Below are 22,974 nucleotides of genomic sequence, written 5' to 3' on the forward strand. Positions count from 1 at the left end.
GGGGATTGAACTCAGGCCCTTGCACTTGCCAGGGGAGCGCTTATTCTACTGAGCCATCTCCCCAGCCCAATTGCAGGTTTTCTCAGTGCTAGGAATCAGACTCAGGGCCTTGTGTGTGCTAGGCAAGCATGCTACCACCAAACTACTTTCCTAGCTAAATTTTTTTCCTTGAAAAACAATAACTACGTGTATTTATGGGGTACCATGTAGTGTTTTATGTATTCATATAATGTTGAATAATTATGTTAGTTAACAAATCCATCACCTCACTTTTTGTGGTATGACATTTGAAATTTCTCTTAGCAATTTCAAGAACATATATATTGTTAAAATTATATCCCTGGGCTGTACAGCAGATAAGCCAAAATTTTTTCCTCCTGTCTCACTGAAACTTTGTACCCTTTGACCAGTGTCTCTATTCCCTCCCTATCCCCCAGCATCTGGGCAAACACCATTCCAGTCTTCTCTGAGTTTGACATTTTTAGATTTTTGCATATAAGTGAGACCATGTGTATACCATTATCAGTGCTGATTAAATATAATTGGACAGATTAAAAAAGGAAATCTACCTAAGAAGATGTGGAGGCAGGGGGACAAATTCAGCCTGTGTCTGACTCAACAAGCTTTGCATCTGGGGAAACCTTTTCCTACTCCACACACACCCTAAACCCTTTCCTGTAAAGTAGAGGAAGTTCTTGGCATTAATCCCATAACCTTTCATTTTCAGAATGACTACAGGAAGCTGTCCATGCAGTGCAAAGACTTTGTAGTGGGTGTGCTTGATCTTTGCCGGGACTCAGAGGAGGTAGAAGCCATTCTCAATGGAGATCTGGAATCCACAGAGCCTCTGGAAGTGCACAGGCACAAAGCTTCACTGAGTCGTGTCAAACTTGCCATTAAGTATGAAGTAAAAAAGGTGAGGGAGCCCGCTCTCATCCATGGATGTGCAATATTGATGCCGTAATTCAGGACATTTTAAAAATGATTCAGATAGATGCTGCTGATAAATAAAATGTTTGTATTCATGGAAGAGATTAAGTGAATAATCATGATAAAGTTGTGAGTTAAATATCTAGGTTCTAATCCTTTCCATTTATTAAGGGATATTGAATCTTAGATAAGCCATAAATCTTTGTTTTATTTTCCTTATATACAAGGAAAATGATACTTCATAGATCTCAGGATTTTGTTCAAGTCAAATGCACTGAGTTCTGCAAAAGCACTCTGGAAATGGATAATTGCAATACTAATAATAATATCATATATATATTTGCAAGGATATATATATATATATATATATATATACATATATTCTCTTGTTAATCTTTGTGGCAAGCTTATACTATATTATTCACTTAAAGTATAAAGTGGGTACACTGGAGCCAGCCAGATAGCTCAGCGGATTAAAGCACCTGCTTAGGAAGACGCAGGGGCTAGAGGTTCAATCCCAGGCCTGTCATGCTGGCCCTGCCCCCACCCTTGGAGCACACTAAGACTGTGAATGACACTGGGCATGGTGGCATCCACCTGTAATCCCAGAGCTTAGGAGGCTGCAAACAGAACCACTATGAGTCCAATCTACATAGTGAGACCCTGTAGACCCTGTACTAAATACACTAAAAACAAAACAAAATGGCTACAATGGATGGTGAAGTTTCTATTGTACAAGGAACTGAAGTTTGCCAAGCTTAAAGTCACACCACTGTAGAGGTGGGTGTGCAAGTGTCTGATTACCGCCCCCCCAAATGCATATGTGTATCTATTTGCTGGCTTAAATGGGACTGCTAAATAATTGATCAAAATTGATCTCACTATAATAAAAATTCAGTTATACAGCATCTGTCAGATGGGATTGTTTTTGTACTTGAAAGAAGCAATAAATAACAAAAAAGTAAGCTGTCATCAGGAAAAGATCTGGTTTTATGACTTGGTCATTCAGTGCATAGCCAAGTCTTCTGTTCCTTCCACAGCATGCTGTGGCACAAGGGGACAAGCTCTAGAGCCAGCCTGTAAGGGAACCACAGTTCCCTAAATGGCCATGGACAAGTCACACGGCCTTTCAAGCCCTGGTGTGCTCATCAGCAAAGTGGAGACAGTAATAGCTCTACTGTTCTATGCTTTGAAGATTACAACATCATGTGTGCAATTCTCTCAGGGTCTGTAAGCATCAAATAGTAACATGCTGGCATTATGAAAATTCATAGAATCATTCTGAAGCAAGTTCCATCATCAAAGACAGATCTCCTGTTCCTTTGAGTGCTTTCAGTGCTTAAGATCAGACCATTTAAGCAAGGAGAGTGTAGTACAAGATGTTGGAAAGACCAGACTGATAAGGAGCAGTGAAGAAACAAGCGTATCTACATTGTGTTTCCAGTAACCTCACCGAGAAACTGGCTCAGAACTGACCCGGTAAGGGAGTGTCTGTGGCCAACCAGTTCTGCCTCTGCTGCAGACAGCCAGAACCTGCATCAACAGGAAGGGCACGCATGCACTGCTCTCACAGCGGAGTTCTGTGTGTAGAACTTAGCCGGAGTTTGGTTAGCCATTAGTGACAGATTTCTCCTCTTGCATAAGACCATCAAGCGTGAAGATTCTCAGTAAAGACTGAAGTAAACCTGGTATGGTGGGGCGCACCTGCAATCCAAGCACTCTGGGAGGCTGAGGCAAGAGGATCACAAATTTGAGCTCAGCCTGTCTCAAAATAAAATAGAAAATAGCAGGGGATGTAGCTCAGTGTGATGGCACTGGGTTTAATTCCTAGTAACACACACACACACACACACACACACACACACACACACTAAATTAAAATAATTTTTCAAGAAAATTATGAGTTACAATGTAATTACAGTCCTCTAAGAGCAGGCTTGCTAGTTGAGAGTTTTGCTATATTGAGGGGAAAATATAATTTTGAAGAAGATTGATAGTAAGCCATTTTTAGAAAACGGTCTGGACATATATTCAGAGACATTGCAATATGTATCTCTTCTCTTTGGCACCTGAAAGGAGAGAATTGAATTTCAGTTGTCACGGGCTTTTTATCATTGCTTTGAAAGTGTCATGTCAGCAGAGACAGCTCATCTACAGAGGTGCTGTTGTTAGCCAGCCGTCTTGCGCAGTGAATGTCTTCCTGAATGTTAATTTTAAACAAACCAGCATATAGCTTACAATGTATGAGGTATCATTAGTAATAGATTTGCTGTCAGCTGGCCCTCAGGAAAACCCCACATTTTTTTATTTAGAACTCAAAGGAGAGGTAGGGCTTTTCGAGCATTTCTGCTTTTACTTATTGTATATCATAAAATAGAAATTAAAGTTTCTGATTTAAAAATCTTCACTTGATGAGTATATATTAGAATGCCATGACAGAATTTCCAATAAGGCCCTAATTCTTCCTTTTATCCTCTCAAAGGCTTCCTTCCTTTTCATTCACCCATCTCCACTATACTAAAGAGGAAAAATAACATGTGCACACACTCCTGCTGTTGTCTTTTCTCGTGATCTCGTTTCCAGTACCCATGATCTCGTTGCCAGAACCCGAGCAAAACTACTTCCTAGGTAATAATGATGCATTTCCCCACTGTAGCCCAGAGGTAGTCTATGGTGATGCAAAATCTACTGGGACTCCAAAATAACTCTATGTTATGGATGGTCCTCAGTAACATAATAAGCTCATGTTTATTTAAATCAACTCAAATATCCATCAAAGAAACTATTTTTGTGTAATACTAAACTACTTGGGCCCCATAAGAGACTCAAGAAGTCAACCTCCTCCTCCCCCACGTAAATAGCCTAGAGTTCTAACTCCTATGTGGAGTTTATGTATACCATGAGAAATTTCTTGACAAATACTTGATGCTTGAGCTAGGTAGACCATTGAATATGTGAAACTGGGCTCGTAAAATGAAAGAACAGTTTCCTTGGTTCTTCTTCCCTGCTTTCTTATTTTCTCTGATGGGATTAGATATAAGTGTAGTAATGTCATTTTTAAAAGAGGCATGCAGCAAGATAAGCACATAAAATTACCCATGATGTGTCCACTTCCTGGGCAGACAGTGTGCAGGAAGAGCCTGACTGGGAGCAGTGCAGTGGGAGCGGTGGCTACACAGAGCCCAGGCTGTACAAACCTTGGCCAGTTCAGTCCACGCCCTGCCCCATGCAGCCTCCTGTCTGGTGCCCAGGCCCTGTGCCATAGCAACATTTTGCCCTCTGAGTTTGAAAATCCAGAAAGCATATGCAACTTAAGTTTCCAGTTCTTATGTCACTGTTCAGTGAACTTTACAGAGAAACTGAATCATCTAATTTTCATTCTCAAGAATGCTGTCTCTTAAATTTTATGAATTACAACTTAACATTGTCACTAAGAACAGGACAGTTTCCTACCATGTTTTTGCACAACAGTATTCACAGCAAGACAGTTCTGAGTGAGGCTGATTTGACGGAAAGAGAGTGTAACATGATTTTTTTTTTTTTTTGGTTTAAATGTATTTATTTTATGTAACTTGCCCAATTGGTAGTTCAGTTTACAATCTATTAGTCATTTGGCATGAAAAAATATTTGTTCTGAATGGAATGGTAGTTTTATTCCATTGAAAGACTGAAACTTTCTTGGTTGTCAAACATTATCCCTTTAAATCAGAAAATCTCAAATAGGGTATTATTTTTGTAATGACTTCAATTTGCTGGTCCACTGAAGTTAGGAAACAGCACAAAAACTTTATCCAGCTGGCTAGGACTGGTATGGCAGCATGAAAAGATTTTTTTGGAAGTAAAACAGTTTTAAGAGATAAAGGTCACTGTCCTATTTGAAGTCACTGAAAAGAGCAAAACTCATTTCCCAGAGGGATTAGTTTTCTGCACTTGCTTGCTAATATTGTATTGGTTTTATTTTCTTTTTTTAGAATGCCTCTTATGCACTTGTACTGGGGTTTTAAATCATCAAAGAAAATCTATTTGTGTGGATTAAAAGGAATCGACACAGTCCATGTGGTGGTGTAGTACCTTAAATAAGAAGCAAGTAGACTTAATTGTGTGAGAAATGTGTTTGTTCAGCTGAATTTCAAAAACTAACAGGCAAAGAGTCGGCACCATGATTCTGACTAACATTTGATGTACAGTACATGTTTGTAGTGCACTGTACGAGTCACAGCAAGGGTGACATTCCCTCAGCGCATGTGCATCACACAGGAAGGACTGATTTCAGTAAAATATTCGAAGCCATGCAACCTTCATACAGATATCATGCATGCCATAATGCACATGTTCAGATTGAAGGACTAGCTCAGGGCACGGGAGTAGGAAGAGGGTGCTTTACCACAACATTACTATTTCTGTCCTTAAGAGTTTAAAGCTGAAGAAAGAGCAATGTCTTACTCCATTGGTGAGGCTGTAACTAAATACCTGAACCTGGACGATGTATAGGAGCAGACAAGTGTTTCCTCATACTTCTGAGGCTGGTACGTCCAAGCTCAAGAAGGCGCAGTTTCAGTTGTCTGGTAAGGACTGCTTCCTCTGGAGGACACCGTCTTCACATGGTTTGGACTCTTTCGCAAGAGCCTTCCTCCATTTAATGAGTGGGCAGCCTTCCTGAGCAATCGCCAGTCTGCTGCTGTTTTGTTTTGTTGAAGAGATCGCATCTCACTATATCACCCAGGTGGTCTCAGACCTCTGGGCTCCAGGGTCCTCCTGTTTCAGCCTCCGCAGTAGCCCAGTCTGGAGGTACACCTGCACCTGGCTCTAGTCACTCCTCAAAGACCCATCTCTTAGCAATATCACATTGGCAATATCTGTATTTTGGAGGAGACCCATTCAAACCACAGAAAGTAGCACTTCTCCAGTGAGAAATTTGCCCCTCAATCCAACTGTACATATTTCTAATTGTCTGTTTAAGTTCATGGATAGTTTGCATCTTGCAGAAACCTTTGACTTATTAAAAATAAAAAAATGCTAAGTTGACTTCAAAAATGATAATCTAATATGATGATATTATAAGCTTAACTTGTAGCTTTTCTTATATAGCAGTTCTTCATCCTAAACCAGGATGGCTGTTTCACTCGGGGTATCTTTTCTTTGCATGGGCCAACCCTCCAAACACATTTGGACCAATGTTCCACAGTATTTTTAATTCTTGATATTTTGACAGGCAGCAAGTTTAAGTTGTTGCCTTTGCTGAGAGCTTCCTGTGAAGCCTGGAGCAGTGCTGCTCACCACTGCCCAGCGCTGATGGCCCACTGTCGCCTTCTTGTACCAGGTGCTCAACGCAGTGCCAGGGCAATAATGGGGATTTTGGACATTTTGATGAGTGAATGAATAAGTGAGATGGACACTTGGGAGCTGCAGTTGGAGGCGTGGAGCATGAAGGAAGTGATCCCAATACCATAAAGGGAGCCACAAAGAGGCAAAACTGGACACTTGGAATTCTTAGCAAGAATCTTAGTGAGGTTTCAATGTTAGTTACATCCACAGACTCTTACTGAGAGTTCAAATAATGACGCATAGCTATGTGAAATACTGTCTTCAAAACTCAGAGCATTGGGAGGGGAACAAATCTTGGTTTGCAAAGAAGGTTTGTGCACAGCACGAGCAATGACTATTGGACAGCAGGAGATGGAATTTTTATCATTGAATTGAAAGAAACTTATAAAATAGGTGTCTAAATCATTGGAGCCCTCTGATAAAAGAGGACCAGAGATTGGGTGATTTACAAACTAGAAAAATTGATTGCTTGCAGTCTTGGAGGCTGAAGCCTGAAGTCAGGGCGCCAGCATGGTGGGGTCCTGGGGAGGGCCCTTTTCTGGGCTTCATACTGCTGAGCTCTCATTGAAATCACAAGGCAGTAAGGGCCAGTGAGCTCCCTGGGGTGTCTCTCACAGGGGGTCCCCCTAGCAGGAGAGCTCTGTCTTCACACAGTGCAGTAAGAATTATGATTGCAACATATGAATTTGGGGAAGGACATATTTGTTTCATAAGAATATGATTTTTTTCATATTGAATTATCAAACAAGAAAAGATAACATCTTCTGAATACTTTAAATCTCTCACACACTCCCTGTTAGCATTATTGCAAAGAGTTGTATAAAGTGTTTCAAATCCTGTATCTATGAATGCACTGTCACCTCCTCTGTCAGTGGATTGCCCACTCCTGCACGATGGCACAGGGGCAGCAGCTGCTGGCACAATCTTCTGTGGACTCCCTCAAGGGCGGTGCACATCAGGCTCCGGGGCAGGAGTGGAGATGGGGAGATGGGGCCTCTACTGTCTGTCCTGGGAAATGAGCTTTTAAAAAAAAAATATTAGAATTGCAGATGGGCAACTCCACAACAGTAAGTGGCAGCCTGTTCACTTCCTCACAGATGTACTATTGATCAGACGCTAACTTGAGGAATTGCCTGGGTTCCAAGAATCTTTAGGATCATTAACTGCAGCTTGATGAAAAATGAACATTTTTTTCCAGTAGCAAGTGCAGCTTCTCTTAGTGTTCCCTATACACTTCACAGTTGGCTCCTAATAGGTTCATTGATATTGTTTATTTTGCTTTTTTAGAAGACATTGGTACTTGGATTTTTTATTGTTGTTTTTCTTTCTTAAAAGCCCTTTTAAAAAATGGATTGGTTCACTGATTTTCAAATGACTCTTCCTAATTTCCAAGCTGAGCAACCACACCTGGCTATTCAAAGATACACTTGTACCCAACCAGAAAGAGGTGACATTCTGGAGCAGGGTCCTTTGGATGGGCCAGATTGCAAATGTATTCTTTATCTGGAAAAGAATTGGAAGAGAAAATTTTAAAATAAATTTTTTAAATTAAAAAAATAGAAGAAATTTGTATCTTAAAGGAATCCCAGCCCCTCTAAGCACTGGAGGTAGATGACTTAGCAAAATCAAATAGCAATGAATGAATGAATCCATCCATCCATCAAATGGCAAGGCTGAAATAAGCAATATTTGCTCATTTTTCCTGCTTAGAATTATAGGTATGAAGGAACTACTGGTAAACATTTGTGTTCTTTTGATCTGTGATAGAGGAAGCAATAAAAAAAAAAAGGTGGGTGGATTTCCAAAATAAGAGAGAAGACAGTTCATATGCATTCCTGGAAGCAGGGTCGGTGGGGAACTAGTGCAATTCCTGCAGCTCATCGATTCCTTTGCAGATCTTTTTCAGATTTTTCAATAAAGTGCATGCATATTCATAAGAAAAGCCAACTATTCTTCACACATATAGCATTTTAGGAGTTGTTCATGAGATTAAATACCATTTCTCTTTTTGTTATAATAGATATTAAACCGAATAACTTTTTCTCTTTCAATTTTACACTCTTATTACCAAATTAGTTCTCCTAATACCTATTAAGCAATTATGGTAAATGAATGGAAGGAGAATTTCACCAGAACTTTCCAAGGACTGAATTCTGGAACATGTGTGAATATTTTGGGGATGTACATGCATTCGGTAGGTGAACTATTATTGCCAACAGTGTGGTAACCTCTTTTCCTCTCTCCTCTTCCCTGCAGTTTGTAGCTCACCCCAACTGCCAGCAGCAGCTCTTGACGATTTGGTATGAAAACCTCTCAGGCCTGCGGGAACAGACTATTGCAATCAAGTGTCTGGTTGTGCTGGTCGTGGCCTTGGGTCTCCCATTTCTGGCTATTGGCTATTGGATCGCACCTTGCAGCAGGGTACTGGCCTTCTGTACACACTTCCTCTTTGGTTGGTGTTGCATGTCCCTTCAGGATGGGAAAGAAAAAAGCTTCAACCTAGAGCTCTTGTCTGTTTTACCCTGAATGTTAATTGAGTCAAGAATACAGACTGTGCTTTTAAATGACTGGATCAATTCAAATAAGGGATGAGAAAGGATTTGGTATGAGCAGGGAAGATCACATTTGCAGGCACAAAATACCTAGGCTTTTAAGATGAAGTCTCCATGGTACAGAAAGGAGGAAAAACAGCTTGAATGAAGTAGCATTTGCACCAGCGCTGTTGACAGCTTAATAAGCAGAGCATTGACTCAGCTGATCATGGAAGGAAAGGGGGTGCACACCCTGACTACAGGAGGATCAAGAGCTAGTTACCTGAGGAACACTTGAACTTCCACAAACAACTGAAGGCTGAAGGTGTGAAGTACAGATAACAGCACTAGCCGAAGTGTGTGTGTATTAGGTTCTCCTGTTTGTTCCTTTAGGAGGTTCTAAAACAAGTAGAATTTGGGTTGGGGGTTTGGGGTTGCTTGGATCATTTTGTTAGCTGTCTTTATTCTCCTCTGAGACTGGCCCATGCAGAGCCAATTAGTTGTGCCTGAGATTTTCCTCAACGGTGTGGAAAGTGGCAGAAGCCAGGCTAAGAGAGTCTGAGTTCAGTGAATGAGGGTGCGCTGCAGAAGGGAGCTGCGCTGAGATCCTTTAATCCTGTTTATATATTCTGAAATGTGTTTTTGTTTAAATCAGAGGCTGTTTTAGGCAAAATGAGTCAAGGCCACTTAATAGGAACCAGGAAATCTGTCATTCTCTGCTGGGCAGTGTCCCCAGCACTCCTGTGCCCCACCCCATCCATGTGTGGGGCTTTCATCCCTCTCACTTTGTGCTTGAGTTTCCCAGGGCACTTTAAGCAGAAAGTTTGTTGTTTGGATCAAGTCTGATGACTTGACTAAGTCCCTTCGTTACGTATCATGGAAAACTACTTTATGATTCTTCAGATACATAAACAGTGAAAGCTAAAATATATAAATACTATGCAAGAGTATGCCCTAAAGCAAAAATCATAATCTGCCCACATCACTTTCCTCTCTAGAGGGAAAGAACTGGAAAGTTCAGACCTCTCATGGCAGCTTAATTTGTTAAAACATTACATCAGGTTTGAAGAAGGCATCTTGGGGTCCGCTCCTGGTTTTGTCCCCTCCTCACTTTTCAAAGTGCTGCTAACAGTGTGGAGAGTGCTGCCGAGTGGAGAAGGGAAAGGAAGGTAGGACTCAGCATCGCTGGAGCCTGTTGGCAGCTGCTGTCTCCCGTCCATCCTACAGTGAAAGAGCAGTGGAACAATAATTCTCATGTGCATTCTATTTTGAAAATGATCATGCTGCTTTCTTTCCATCTTGTTTAAAGTTTTATAGGACCAACCTTTAGGGTTGGTCAGACTCAGATTCAGCAACTCCCAAAAAATCCCCGTGCCCTCTCACTGGGGGTAACAGCGGAGTGACGTATGACTGCATTGTCATTTATTTTTTCATGTTTCTGGACAATGCATTTGTCTGTGTGTGTTCATGTTCAGTCTCAGAAGCACAGCAGTTTTGGCTGTTTGTTGACATAAATTGAGATTTTAGAGCTGTGACGGTGAACCTGTTAGAACTTTAATAGTGTACACAGCCCTCATGTGGCTCGCTACCACTGTGCTAGACCATCAGTTCAAACCTAGCAGCCTTTAAAATATAAACCTCACCAAGCATGGTAGCACATGCCTGGAATCCCAGCACTTGGGAGACTGAAGCAGGAAGATCTCTGAGTTTAGGGCCAGCCTGGCTACATAAAAAAGTTGAGGCCAGCCTGGTTTACTTAGTGAGACCCTGTCTCAAAACAAATATGAACCTCAATACATTTTAAGGTCACAGATTGGACTAAAATTAGGATCTGAGTATGTAGAATAGAGGAATTTATTTGGTAAATCTGCCACAAGTATCTAATTCTTGCATTGAGTAAGCCTGAGAACAGGAAGATATTTTTTTTTTTTAAACCAGGGACCGAATTTAGGAGTTTGTGCTTGCCAGGCAAGCACTTAAGCAGCTGAGCTATCTCCCCAGCCCAAGAATTGTTTTCCATTTCTACTAGAATATAGGACTTTTAAGGACATTATATCACAGGATTAAGTAGTCACCTTAAAATAATTATAAATTAAACTTTGCAAGTGATTTTGTACTATAGAATGATTTTCTAAACTCAGAAATAACATTTACTTAAGTTAATCTACTCAGGGGTTTTAATTATTGTGTATCTCCCTCTTGAAGTAGAAATGGCATATATATATATAGATATAGATATAGATATAGATATAGATATAGATATAGATATAGATATATAGATATATATATTTGTCTTTTTGAGCTGGTCTCACTATGCAGTTCAGGCTAGACTTGAGCTCACTTTGTAACCCCAGGCTGTTCTCAAACTCTCAACGATCCTCCAGCCTCAGCCTCCTGCATGCTGGGATTACAGGTGTGCACCACCATGCCCAGCTGATATTTACCTTAATTCTAGTATTTTCTACCTTATAAAATATGATAAAAGGCATAATGGTTTTAGAATATTGAGATAGCACTAAAATTCACTGTTATTACAATGACATTTTTAATAGAGGGTTTTAATGTCCTCTGTGTCTCTACAAAGTCATTATGACATTTCACTTACAAACCATTAAAGAATTCTACATCTAGTCATGGTATAATCCCAGCCCTCTGGAAGCTGAGACAGGGGGATCATAAAGTCAAGCCCAGCTTGGTTAATTTAGTGAGATTTTAGTCTCAAAATAAAAATGAGAGAGGAGGGAGTTAGGGATATGACTTAGAGAAAAAGCCCTGAATAATCCACAGTACTAAATAAATAAATAAATAAATAAATAAAGGAACAGGAAGAAGAAGGAAAAAAGAAAGAGAAAAAGAAAGTGGAATTGTACAGTCTGAATTTGAAGGTTTTTTTTTTTCCCCAGACTTTAAGAATTTTGGCTTTTGGGGCCAGGGAGATGGCTCAGTGGAATAAGCACTTCCCTGGCAAGCGTAAGGGCCTGAGTTCAATCCCCAGTTCCACCAAAAAAAAAAAAAAAAAAAAGATTTTGGCTTTTTATAATCTTTCATGTAAAAATAAGAGCAAGAACCAGATTATACCTTGTTACTTCCAGAGGGGCATCTGCCAGTACAGTATATCCTGAGATAAATTGGACATTTTTGAAAGTTCTTTTTATTTATTTATTTATCTATCTATTGTTTTTTGATTTGAGACAGGGACTCACTATGTAGTGCAGACTGGTCTTGAATTCTCAGCAGTCCTCCTTTCTCAGCCTCTGATGTACTGGAGTTTCAGGCATGCACCACTGTGCCTAGCCCAGAATGAACATTTAGAAACAGTTTAAAGACATTGGGGCAGGGAGATAGCAAAGCAGACTGAATGCCTCTGTAGGCAAGTGCAGAGACCAGGGCTCTATCCCCAGGACCACATGCTGCGCTGGCCACCCCCTGGGCACTCTGAGCTGCTACAGAGACTGGGCATGGTGGTCCATGCCTGTAAACCCTGCACTGGGGAGGCTGAGAACAGGAGGATCACTATGAGTCCAAGCTGCGTAGTGAGACCGTGTACCAAATACATTTTTTTAAAAGTAAATAAATAAAGAAGTTAAATTAGTTTTGAGGAAGCATCTCACTAACGTTTGCATAATATATAGCATTTTAGAAACAAAAATAGATTTTGAAGTGTTCCCATTTGCTTTGTTTTTATCTACCTTGTTTTTATCCTGGATGACAACTATCTTAAATAGAAGCCAGATTTTCTAAAATAAAATCTCTGTTTTTGGGGGGGTGTCTTATTGCAGCTGGGGAAAATCCTGCGAAGCCCTTTCATGAAGTTTGTGGCACACGCCGCTTCGTTCATCATCTTCCTGGGCCTGCTGGTGTTCAATGCCTCCGACCGGTTTGAAGGCATCGCCACACTGCCCAACATCACCGTCACTGACTTCCCCAAGCAGATCTTCAGGGTGAAAACCACCCAGTTCACGTGGACGGAAATGCTAATTATGGTCTGGGTTCTGGGTGAGCTCCTCGCACGCACTGTTTTCTGGCAAAACATAGTTATGTATAGTTACATAAGTTATCGTTTCCTACTAAAAGTGTTACATAGTGAAAACATCACTATTGTAAATAGGTTAGTATACGTGCTGCCAAAGCAAGCACCACTGTAAGATAAACAGAAAAATCATTCAACAACTTGGTATCTAGATAATTCTGAAGGTAGACTTTATCGCTAAATAAATTTTGCACCTAACATGAACCTGTCTTTTGTGTTTCAAAAATATGACCTGACCGGTTAAACAAAATGTAAGTTTTTAAGTGTAACTCATTGTGCCGAGCAATTATTTAATTAAAATACTGATGAAATAACCCACCAACTGTTAACTGAGGACCTTGATATTGCCTTTGTCCCTGAGATTTTTCAGTTTCCATTTTCGGAATGTTTGTCACTGACCCTTACAATAAATAACCCATTTTGAGTAGATGTATAAATGCAAAAATTGGGGCGGGTGAGTACTGGGAATTGAACTCAGGACCTCACACTCGCCAGGCAGGTGCTGTGCCACTGAGCTAAATCCCTGACTCCAAAGTTTAAAGTAATATGAGAAAAAAAATTTTTTGTTCCATTCTAGTAAATGAAAGATGGAATTAACCTGTTCACTGATTATTAGTGTAAAATCATATTTGTATATTCTCCATGTTTTAACCAGAGTGTGTCTTGGTATCTTCTCACTTCCTGAATAAATTAGTTCTTCCCTCTCACCCTCCCTCCCTCCCTGCTGCTCTTTCTCCTCTTCTTTCTCCTCTTCCTCCTCTTCCTTCTCCTCTCATCAAGGTCAGAATCTTGCCTGGGCACATACTATACAAGTACTCAAGTACTGAGTTACACTGAGCCTGTGTTTCTCCCAATTTCTCCCAATTTCATCCCAATTAATGGGATGAATCATTCCCTTAGTAGCTCCTGTTTCTTAGATCTAACTCTGCCTAGGACCTCGGGGCCACAGTCTCTCTGCGCTTTGTGGTGCCTTGTGCAGTGCTTCACATTTTATACATGCTGCCAGGTGGTGAACAAAATAACAGCTTCTCAGCCCCTGCCGTAAAATCTAATCCCTACCCTCTGTTTTTGTTGTGACAGGAATGATGTGGTCTGAGTGTAAAGAGCTCTGGCTGGAAGGACCTAGAGAATACATCTTGCAGTTGTGGAACGTGCTTGACTTCGGGATGCTTTCCATCTTCATTGCTGCTTTCACAGCCAGGTTCCTAGCCTTCCTTCAGGCAACGAAGGCCCAACAGTATGTGGACAGTTATGTCCAAGAGAGCGACCTCAGTGAAGTCACACTCCCGCCAGAGATACAGTATTTCACTTATGGTGAGTTGTTAGCTTCAGAATCTTCTTATGTTTCATGAAGGTTATTTTTGAATAAAACGCTAATTATTATCCCATTGGATACCTGAGACCACTGGTAGTACTGAAGATAGATAAATAAATAGATAGATGATAGATGATAGATGATAGATAGATAGATAGATAGATAGATAGACAGACAGAGAGACAGACAGACAGACAGACAGACAGACAGACAGACAGACACAGACACACACAGACCGACAGACATCGATCTCAGTAACCACTTTCCTTTCTTCACTGTTTGGACATTTTGGAGGTTTTGCAAGGTTCATTGTTGGTGTACTCGGTTATGGAAGAGGCACGGTAGCCGGACCTGCAGTGGGGAAAAGCTGCTGATATCATGACTGGAAGGAAACAAAAGAGACTAGGTGGGGAGAGAGATACACGCCTTGGGTCACAGCTCCAGTGATCTGCCTCTTCCTTCCAGAGCCCGCTTCCTATGCGAATCCACTGAGTACTGCATCCCCATCATACAGTCACTATCCAAACACATGAGAGTTTGAGGGGGCATTTCTGGACCAAGTTGTAACAATATACTATGTTTTTTTCTAGACATAAATCTACACTTCTGGTTTAATTTATAAACTAGGCACAGTAAGAGTTTAACAAAAACAATGAAATGTAACATTTATAACAATATCCTGTAATAGAATCCCCACCAACATGACTCTTGCACTTTGGGGGCATTATTAAGTAAAATAAGTTTCTTGAACACGAACACTCCAATACAATGGCAGACAGTCTGTGACCCCAGTTGGCTTCTAAGTGATTAATGGGCAGGTCACTGCTACAGCATGGATACCCTGGACCAGGGAATCATGCATGTCCTCTGAGGGATGGAGCCAGTTTGCACAAGACTTCCCGGTGGTCTGAATGATGAGAAATTATACAATGATGAATTATTAATTTCTGGAAGTCTAGGGATAAAGTCTACCTTCAGAATTATCTAGATACCAAGTTGTTGAATGATTTTTCTGTTTATCTTACAGTGATGCTTGCTTTGGCAGCACGTATACTAACCTATTTCTGAAAATATCTACTTGATATTTTCAGACTGCTGTTGACCATGGTTAAATGAAACCACAAAAGTCCAAGCCTTACATGAAAGGCAACTATCATGTGTTTAAATATGAGAACTCTGCTGAATGTGTATGAGCAGCTCCAGAGTAGAGAATGGGCTTTAGAGCTTTACAAAAGTGGATTCTCAGGGGTAGCATGACTTCAAGGAGATAGGATCATAAAAGGTACTAAACTGCTCTCCAGACAGTGAACAGCAATCCAGCAGAAGCAGGAAGTAGGTACTGACATAATCGCAAGAGTATAATCCACAGAAATGTTGAGGAGGTTTCACTTTCACACATAACACAGGATGGGGTTTATGCCAAACCTCTACATGACAAACAGCAGGGAGACCCCATCTGACATCCAGGCAAAAGGCTACCAATCCTTTCTTTCCTAGAATGAATAGATACAAAGTAATGTTAGCTTTCTTTCCCTTGAGGCCAGTTGAGAAACCACAATTAACAAATTGTCATATAGTTTCGTATTATATAACCCTCACTTTACAGTTCAGATACTTAAGCTTCTAGCTGTGAAGAATGATTCTTTTTAGAAGAGTAACTCGGGCTTATGCTGTGACAAGTACTTGTAGCATGTTTGCATTACTGAAGAAGGTTAGACTCCCAAGACAAAATATAAGACTTTGCACAGCATGCAATCTAAACACATGGTCTCTTCTGATCAGCAAGCAAGGATTTCTATATACCAGGCTCATATAAACAAATGATCCCTACTTGTAGTTACAGAATTAACTTGGGTTCTATTTCATGAGATATGTATCTTGGATATTAACATAACCTAGATAATTAAATGTATTCATATATATTTACCAACTATTGTTTAGAAGGGGATTTATGAGTTCAAGTTTCTCTATTTCCTATATGTGTGGTTTTGAAAAATGTTGTACTTCTCTAAGTCTTGGTTTTTGCATCTTTAAAAAGAGGTTAACGTTGGCTCCATAGTCATGAGAATCAGTTTGTGATACATACTAAACATTCAATAAATATTAATGTTTTTGTAACAAATTTATACAATGCATCCAATCTTTTAGAAATGACCCAGTTTGCACAACATTACCCACACAGAGCTCTGCTGAAGTACAGGGAATGGATCTTCTGCAGTCTTAACACATAACCTTGAAAAAACTGTTAGGGGGTCCTCACTCAGAGACTGTAATTTTAAACTTCTCCAGTTTTTCACCCTGCATCGCAGTCTACATTTTCCAGAGCAAGTCGCATCGCTCAGTGGTCATGCGGTCAGCACTGTCGGGCTTCAGTGCCATCCTCCCTCGTCACCGTCTGGCACTGTACTCGCATAACCCATTAGATGAACTGACTTCCTTACCAAATATAGAAAAGAAGTTTCCTTCCAGCTGTGCCTATAGAATGACAGAATAACTGGTCAAAATATCTAATAATAGAGTGTTCAAGTGGTTATTTTGTCATCCTGGACCCAGCCTGTGTTTTGTTCTCTTTATCTTTTGTATTTTATTGTTTCTCTCCACATGAGTTCACTTTGCATCTTTGTGATAGCATTGCCCCCAGTAGAAGTAATGTAGAGGTTATGTCCCTGATAAATACAGACCTTGGACAGTTAATTTAGTCTGCAGTAGTTTCAACTGAGATAACAACCACCAACCAACATGGTAGATCCTAGTTAAGGCACTTGCATAATTAACAATTAATAGAGAGCTCCATTTTTAATCTTCCTCTCCTTTTTCTAGCTAGAGATAAATGGCTCCCTTCTGACCCTCAGATCATATCTGAAGGCCTTTACGCCATAGCTGTTGTGCTGAGCTTCTCCCGGATCGCATACATCCTCCCTGCCAACGAGAGCTTCGGCCCCTTGCAGATCTCTCTTGGAAGGACTGTCAAGGACATATTCAAGTTCATGGTCCTATTCATCATGGTGTTTCTGGCCTTCATGATTGGCATGTTCATACTTTATTCTTACTACCTTGGAGCCAAAGTAAATGCTGCTTTTACCACGTAAGTAAATATCTTACCAAAAAGATACTATGAAGAGAAATTCTAACAAGTTTAGACACAGCAAAGGAAAATTTTTGTTATTGTGATATGGATGTTTTTAAGAGCAAGAAAAGGGGCTGGAGGCCTAGCTTCCTGGCAGTGTGCTTGCTCTGCAGTGCAAAGCCCTGGGTTCATTCAGTCCCCAGGATTACCAAAGAAGGAAAAAGGCGAGGGGGAAAAAATCCATAAAACAATTAGTGTTTACATGTGAGAGTACTGCTCCACAAATCTATCTCTTTGAGCTTAGTACACATCTGATCACAGAATTGATCCAGATTTGGAAAATTCCCTGATAAAAGTGGCTATTTTAAGAGGATGGGATAACACTAATACTCATTGTCTCTTACATTATGTATAACATTAAATTTAGCTCCATCGTTTTTCAGCCAGTACTAGTTCATAAAAGGAAGCACCAGCCTTATTTTAATGTACTCATTATTAGCCAGATTAAGGAGCCGAGTCAGTTGAGACTGCAGCTAAATGTCTTACCACCTGCTGTGAGCCTAATTCTACCTGCTCCTCTTGGTCACGCTGGCGTCAGCCTCACAGGGGCTTCACCTCCTCTATGCAGTCTCCATTGATTTCTATAGTCAGTATCCCTTCAGAGTCCTTCATCTGTCCAGGTTGTGAGGTTCTTTTGCACCCCTTTGGTTGTCATGAATATAGGACCTCCCTTCTGTATTTCAGTCCTTGTATCTGGGAGGTCACACACCCTTCTCCCTATGTTTGCCATGATGCTACAACTGGAAACCAACTACAGTCAGTAAGTTCCCTATAGACTAAAAGTAGAATATCCAGCCCTTGTAAAATCTAAATTGACTGAAATCTATTTATTTATTTATTCATTTGGTACAGGGTCTCACTATGCAGCTCAGACTTGTAGTGACCCTCCTGCTTTCAGCCTCCTCAGCACTAGGATTATAGGCATGAACCACCATGCCCTGTGTCAGTGGCCGGCTCAGCGAGCCTAGGGATGGGGCCATTATAACATGTGATGTCCAGGAATCAAACACCGGTCCGTGCGCTTGCCTAAGCAGGTGCTTAGTCCTCTGAGCTATCTTGACAGCTCTTGAAATCAATATATATATTTGGTATAGTGTCTACAGGGTCTCACTAACTAGATTGGATTCATAGTGATTCTCCTGTTTTCAGCCTCCCAAATGCTGAGATTACAGGCCTGCACCACCATGCCCAGTCTCAATCACAGTCTCAGCGTGCCCCAGGGGCAGGGCTGGCACACACACGAGGGACGTAAATAGTTAATATGAACTAAGTCTTAAAGGTGAAGGGAACCTAAAACCCACTGTATTGTAATAAAGGGAAAGATCTGTTTAAACTTACTGAAAAAAAGAGCCTATGCATGATGCCTCTGCTGCGCTCTCCCTCCCAATCTATGGTAACTTATTTAATGGAATACATTTTCTTCACTGTCTTGGGACAGGGGGACAGCACATTGTTGTGGAAAAAAACAAGCAAACCATAAGCTGGAAAATCTGACATATCAGGACTTTAGTATAGTCTGCTACATTTTTCTAAAGCAATTACTTTTGGTTAAATTACTGAGCATTTCTCAGTGTCATTTTCTTTAAAATAATCACAGTAAGGTTTAAATAAAGTCATTGTCAGGATTATGTAAGGCGAGTTATAGAAAGCCTTTTGTCCCACAGTAGGAATTCAGTGCCACTGGTGTCCTTTCCATTTTTACTCCCCCTTCCCGACACACACCCTCACAGATGCATGCAGAGGTTGGTGGTGGGAAGGCTAGCAAAGGAGCAGGAGAAGGGGCAGGAGGGCTTCGCACTATTGCTGAATCAATGGCAGAAATGAAGGGGGTGGAGCATGCCAAGTCTCCCGTCAGCACCTTTACTGGTCTCGCAGCACACAGCAAATGTTTCATAACACCAAGCAGAAACCTTTGTCCTAGCCCTCCACTGCCAGGGTCTAGCAGCGTTTCCAGACTCTGGTAGATCCTGCATCAGTATTTTTTGAATGATTGAATAAATTAATGAGCTAGTACTTATATTTACAAGTCAATAACATCCATTAGTTAGAATTGGTTGTAAAATGGCTCAGTGGAATAAGTGCTTCCCTAGCAAGTGCAAGGGTCGGAGTTCAATCCCTGGTTCCGCAAAAAAAACAAAAAAATAAAAAAATAAAAAACTTTTTCCAATATCTCAAAAAATTATTTCCTGGTAAAAGGACTTACTTTTGAGGGTTTTTTTTTTTTTCAATAGAATTTGACGTGTAGCTATCAGAATTATTTGTTCAGTTCACAGGTCATGATTATGACTCAGTCATGTGACAAGCAGCCATTTATGAGACAAAAGTAGGTGATTAATCTGGGGAGGGCCTATGCACTAACTGTGGCAGAAAGATTAGGAAGTAGATGACATAAGCTAAAGAAAAGTAATAGGAGTCTTTCCTTCAGTTACCTCCTCTTGATTTCCAGTAAGTATTTCTAGGAAGGTAACACAGTCATTATCTAAGGTTTTCACGTTTTGCATTCAACCAACCATGGGGCAAACATATTCTTAAAAATATACATATATGGGCTGGGCAAATAGTTCAGTGGATTAAAGCACCTGCAAGCAGGTTCAGGGGCCAGGGATTCGATCCCTGGGCCTGCCGTGCTGGCCCTACCCCCGGGGTGCACTGAGACAGTGATTGAGACTGGATGTGGTTGCATGAGCCTGTAATCCCAGCTCTTGGGAGGCTGTAAACAGGCAGATCACTATGAGTCTGATCTAGTAGTGAGACTCTGAACACCCTGAAGATCCTTCCCTTCCCTATAATACTATATATATTGAGATTGAGCATGGGCATTCTTATTTCTTGTTATTATTTCTTAAAGAATATGATATAACAACTATCCATATATCCTTTGCACTGTATTAAGTATCTTAAGTCATCTAGAGATGGTTTGGAGTGTACAGGGAGAGAGGCGCAGAGATGTGCAAACATAAAGGAGGGACTTGCACATCCCTGGCTGTTGATAACCCCGGGAATCCTGGAACCAGTCTTAGACAGGCCCTGAGAGCAAGCGTAGGCTCTTGTGATGCAACTCCTGTGAGGCATCCACACTGGAAAACCTCTCCTTCCCTACCCCTGGGCCCTGGGCTCTTCATTCTGCTTAGTTCCCAGAATCAATGGTTTTCTTCCAACTACTTTCAGAGATATTTATTTTGCATAAAGAAGAATATAGGTAATTTCATACCCCTCTTTTTTTATCAAACAATAGAATAGCTCACACTTGCAAAATCTTATTCATTATGTGCACAAGAAGACAGGTCTGTATCATTTTGCCTTTGTGGTTGTGTAGGAATTGATTGTCTGGATGTACAGAATTATTTAACTCATTCCCTGGATATCTATGTTGCTTCCATTCTGAATTCAAATCATTCTATTGCAAACCATGCTGCAAGGAATATGTTTGTGCATACATTTTTTGGTGAGGGGTACTGGGAATCGAACTTAAGACCTTGTGCTGACCAGGAAGGTGATGCACTGCTGAGCTACATGCCCAGCAATGAAATCTGTATTCCTTTTATTTTTGTCTTTTTCAGATACGGTTTCACAATACAGTTCAGGCTGGCATTGAACTCACTATGTAGGCTGACCTCAAACTCTCAGCAATCCTCCTGCCTCAGCCTCCTAAGTGCTAGGATTACAGTCATGTGCCACAATGCCCAGACAACTTATTTTGTGGGAGGAGATACTGGAACTTGAACTCAGGACCTCACACTTGCCAAGCAAGTGCTGATCCACTGAGCTAACTCCCCAGCCCTTTGTGCATACTTTTTTTGAAGTAGATTTACAACTTCAATTATAATCCCACTTACCACAAAAAAAACCTGCTGTAAACCTCTAAATCACCTGCAAAATATAAAGCTCAAAACTTTTGACCTCCTAGAAGCAAGAAATGGGTACTATGATATGACATCAACTGGCTTTCTTCTGTGAAGCTCAGAGACTTAGTCCCCAGTGACAACTTCAGGAATGCTCAGGATTGGTACTAGTTCCTGAAAACTGGGAGAGTAGTTTCTACTGAATATCATGACAGGATAATTCTACTGCTAGAATTTTTATTGAAAGTAATTCTGAAGAGTTTATTGTATTGACTCTGCATGTTTTTTATGTGCATGTGGTGTGTATACGTGTGGGTGTGAGTGTGGTTGTAGTGTGTGTATGTGTGGTTTGTGTGTGTGTGTGTGTGTGTGTGTGTGTGTGTGTGTGTGTGGTGTACTGGGGCTTGAACTTGGGGCCTTCACATTGAGCTGCAGACCTTTTTTAATTTTTAATTTAAGACAGGATCTTAGTAAATTGCAAGTTACTCAGGCTGGGCTCAAACTTGTAATTCTGCCCGTCAGTCTCCCAGAGTGCTGGGATTATAGGAGTACTCTACATGATGACATTTTAGACTGGCATTTGACATCTGTATAGTGTTAGTCCCTAACGTGTTTTTTCTTTTCACTTCTTAATATTGAAACCTGTCACTTAATTCCTGTGTATCTTATTTTTTCAACAGTGTAGAAGAAAGTTTCAAGACTTTGTTTTGGTCAATATTTGGGCTGTCTGAAGTGACTTCAGTTGTGCTCAAATATGATCACAAGTTCATAGAGAATATTGGATATGTTCTTTATGGAATATACAATGTAACTATGGTGGTCGTTCTACTCAATATGCTAATCGCTATGATTAATAGCTCATATCAAGAAATTGAGGTAAGCCTATTTCCTGACCCAGATGTCTACCTGGAAGTAGTATTTGCTTCAGGGTCCTAGGGTTGAACCACAGCTCCTGGCACCAAGAGGCTCACCTCCAAGCGAGGATCCTGGCCTTACCTGTTTTCCACTTGGACAGGTAGCAACAGAGCTTCCCACATCCCAGGAGCACAGGTGGAGTGTTCATGAATTTGTTACTGCTTTGCCTTGTCTTAGGATCTACTTCAGAGCTGTTGAAATTATTACCCAGAAGTATTGGCTGTAGGCAAATTATAATTACTTAGCTTAGTCAAGTAGCTATTGTTTGTGGTGGGAGAATTGCTCATTGCCTGGCAAACATGGATGATAGTCTTTATCCAGTCAGAATTTTCAGTATTCACAAAATCCCTCTACTTGTGGTTTAGAGTCAGACTTGGCTTCACAGCATTCTTAAACACTGTATATATTTGCTGATGTCCTGCAGCTTTGTGCTCAGTGTCATTTGCCTGCTCAGCTGTTTATTTTATCAGATCTCTATGTGTTTTAGAAACTGCCTCAAAGCAGAAGGTTGGTCATTCAGAACTGAATCCCCTCGCGCTCTGCTCTGGCTGTGGCAGTGCTGGTCTGGGCTGTGTGAATCGAGAGGGCCAGTGTCCCCCGCCTAGCAGCCCCTCCTTATTTCTGTCAGTTAGGATGCTTACTCCCATTACCAGGGAGCAGTGCTGAGACAGAAGGTAATGGAAGACAGGTCCAAGCAACTGGAGAACTTGTGTGGCATGTCAGGACATGTGGCAGAATCACCAAGTCCAAAGAGGAATGACAAGATCTCCTAAGATCTAAATACCAGTTTTGGCTTTGCCCCTGAAGTAAAGTACAGTATACTATATCTTTCACCTGGCTTGGATGGGTCTAGGACAGGAGGGAGAGTAGGTTGAGTGTGGGGAGCTGTTGTTGAACAATCAGACTTGGCTGGCATGAGGGACAGAAGCCTGAATATTTTTTGTTGTTTAACATAATTT

The 22,974-nt window shown here is 40.9% G+C and overlaps 1 protein-coding gene across 3 annotated transcripts in view; it reads left to right on the top strand.

Annotated features, from left to right (window-relative positions):
- Positions 1-22,974, top strand: part of Trpc3 (transient receptor potential cation channel subfamily C member 3) — an 83,833-nt gene that overhangs the window by 41,388 nt on the left and 19,471 nt on the right. For all 3 annotated transcript variants that reach the window (XM_004646157.2, XM_023706437.1, XM_023706438.1), the window contains exons 3-8: positions 728-916; positions 8,512-8,676; positions 12,566-12,782; positions 13,897-14,130; positions 16,952-17,216; positions 21,781-21,976. In XM_004646157.2, coding sequence (XP_004646214.1) covers positions 728-916; positions 8,512-8,676; positions 12,566-12,782; positions 13,897-14,130; positions 16,952-17,216; positions 21,781-21,976 — 1,266 coding nt within the window. The remainder of the gene's footprint in view (positions 1-727; positions 917-8,511; positions 8,677-12,565; positions 12,783-13,896; positions 14,131-16,951; positions 17,217-21,780; positions 21,977-22,974) is intronic.

This window comes from Octodon degus, unplaced genomic scaffold (genome assembly GCF_000260255.1).
Source record: "Octodon degus isolate 3935 unplaced genomic scaffold, OctDeg1.0 scaffold00256, whole genome shotgun sequence".
Taxonomy (NCBI): Eukaryota; Metazoa; Chordata; class Mammalia; order Rodentia; family Octodontidae; genus Octodon; species Octodon degus.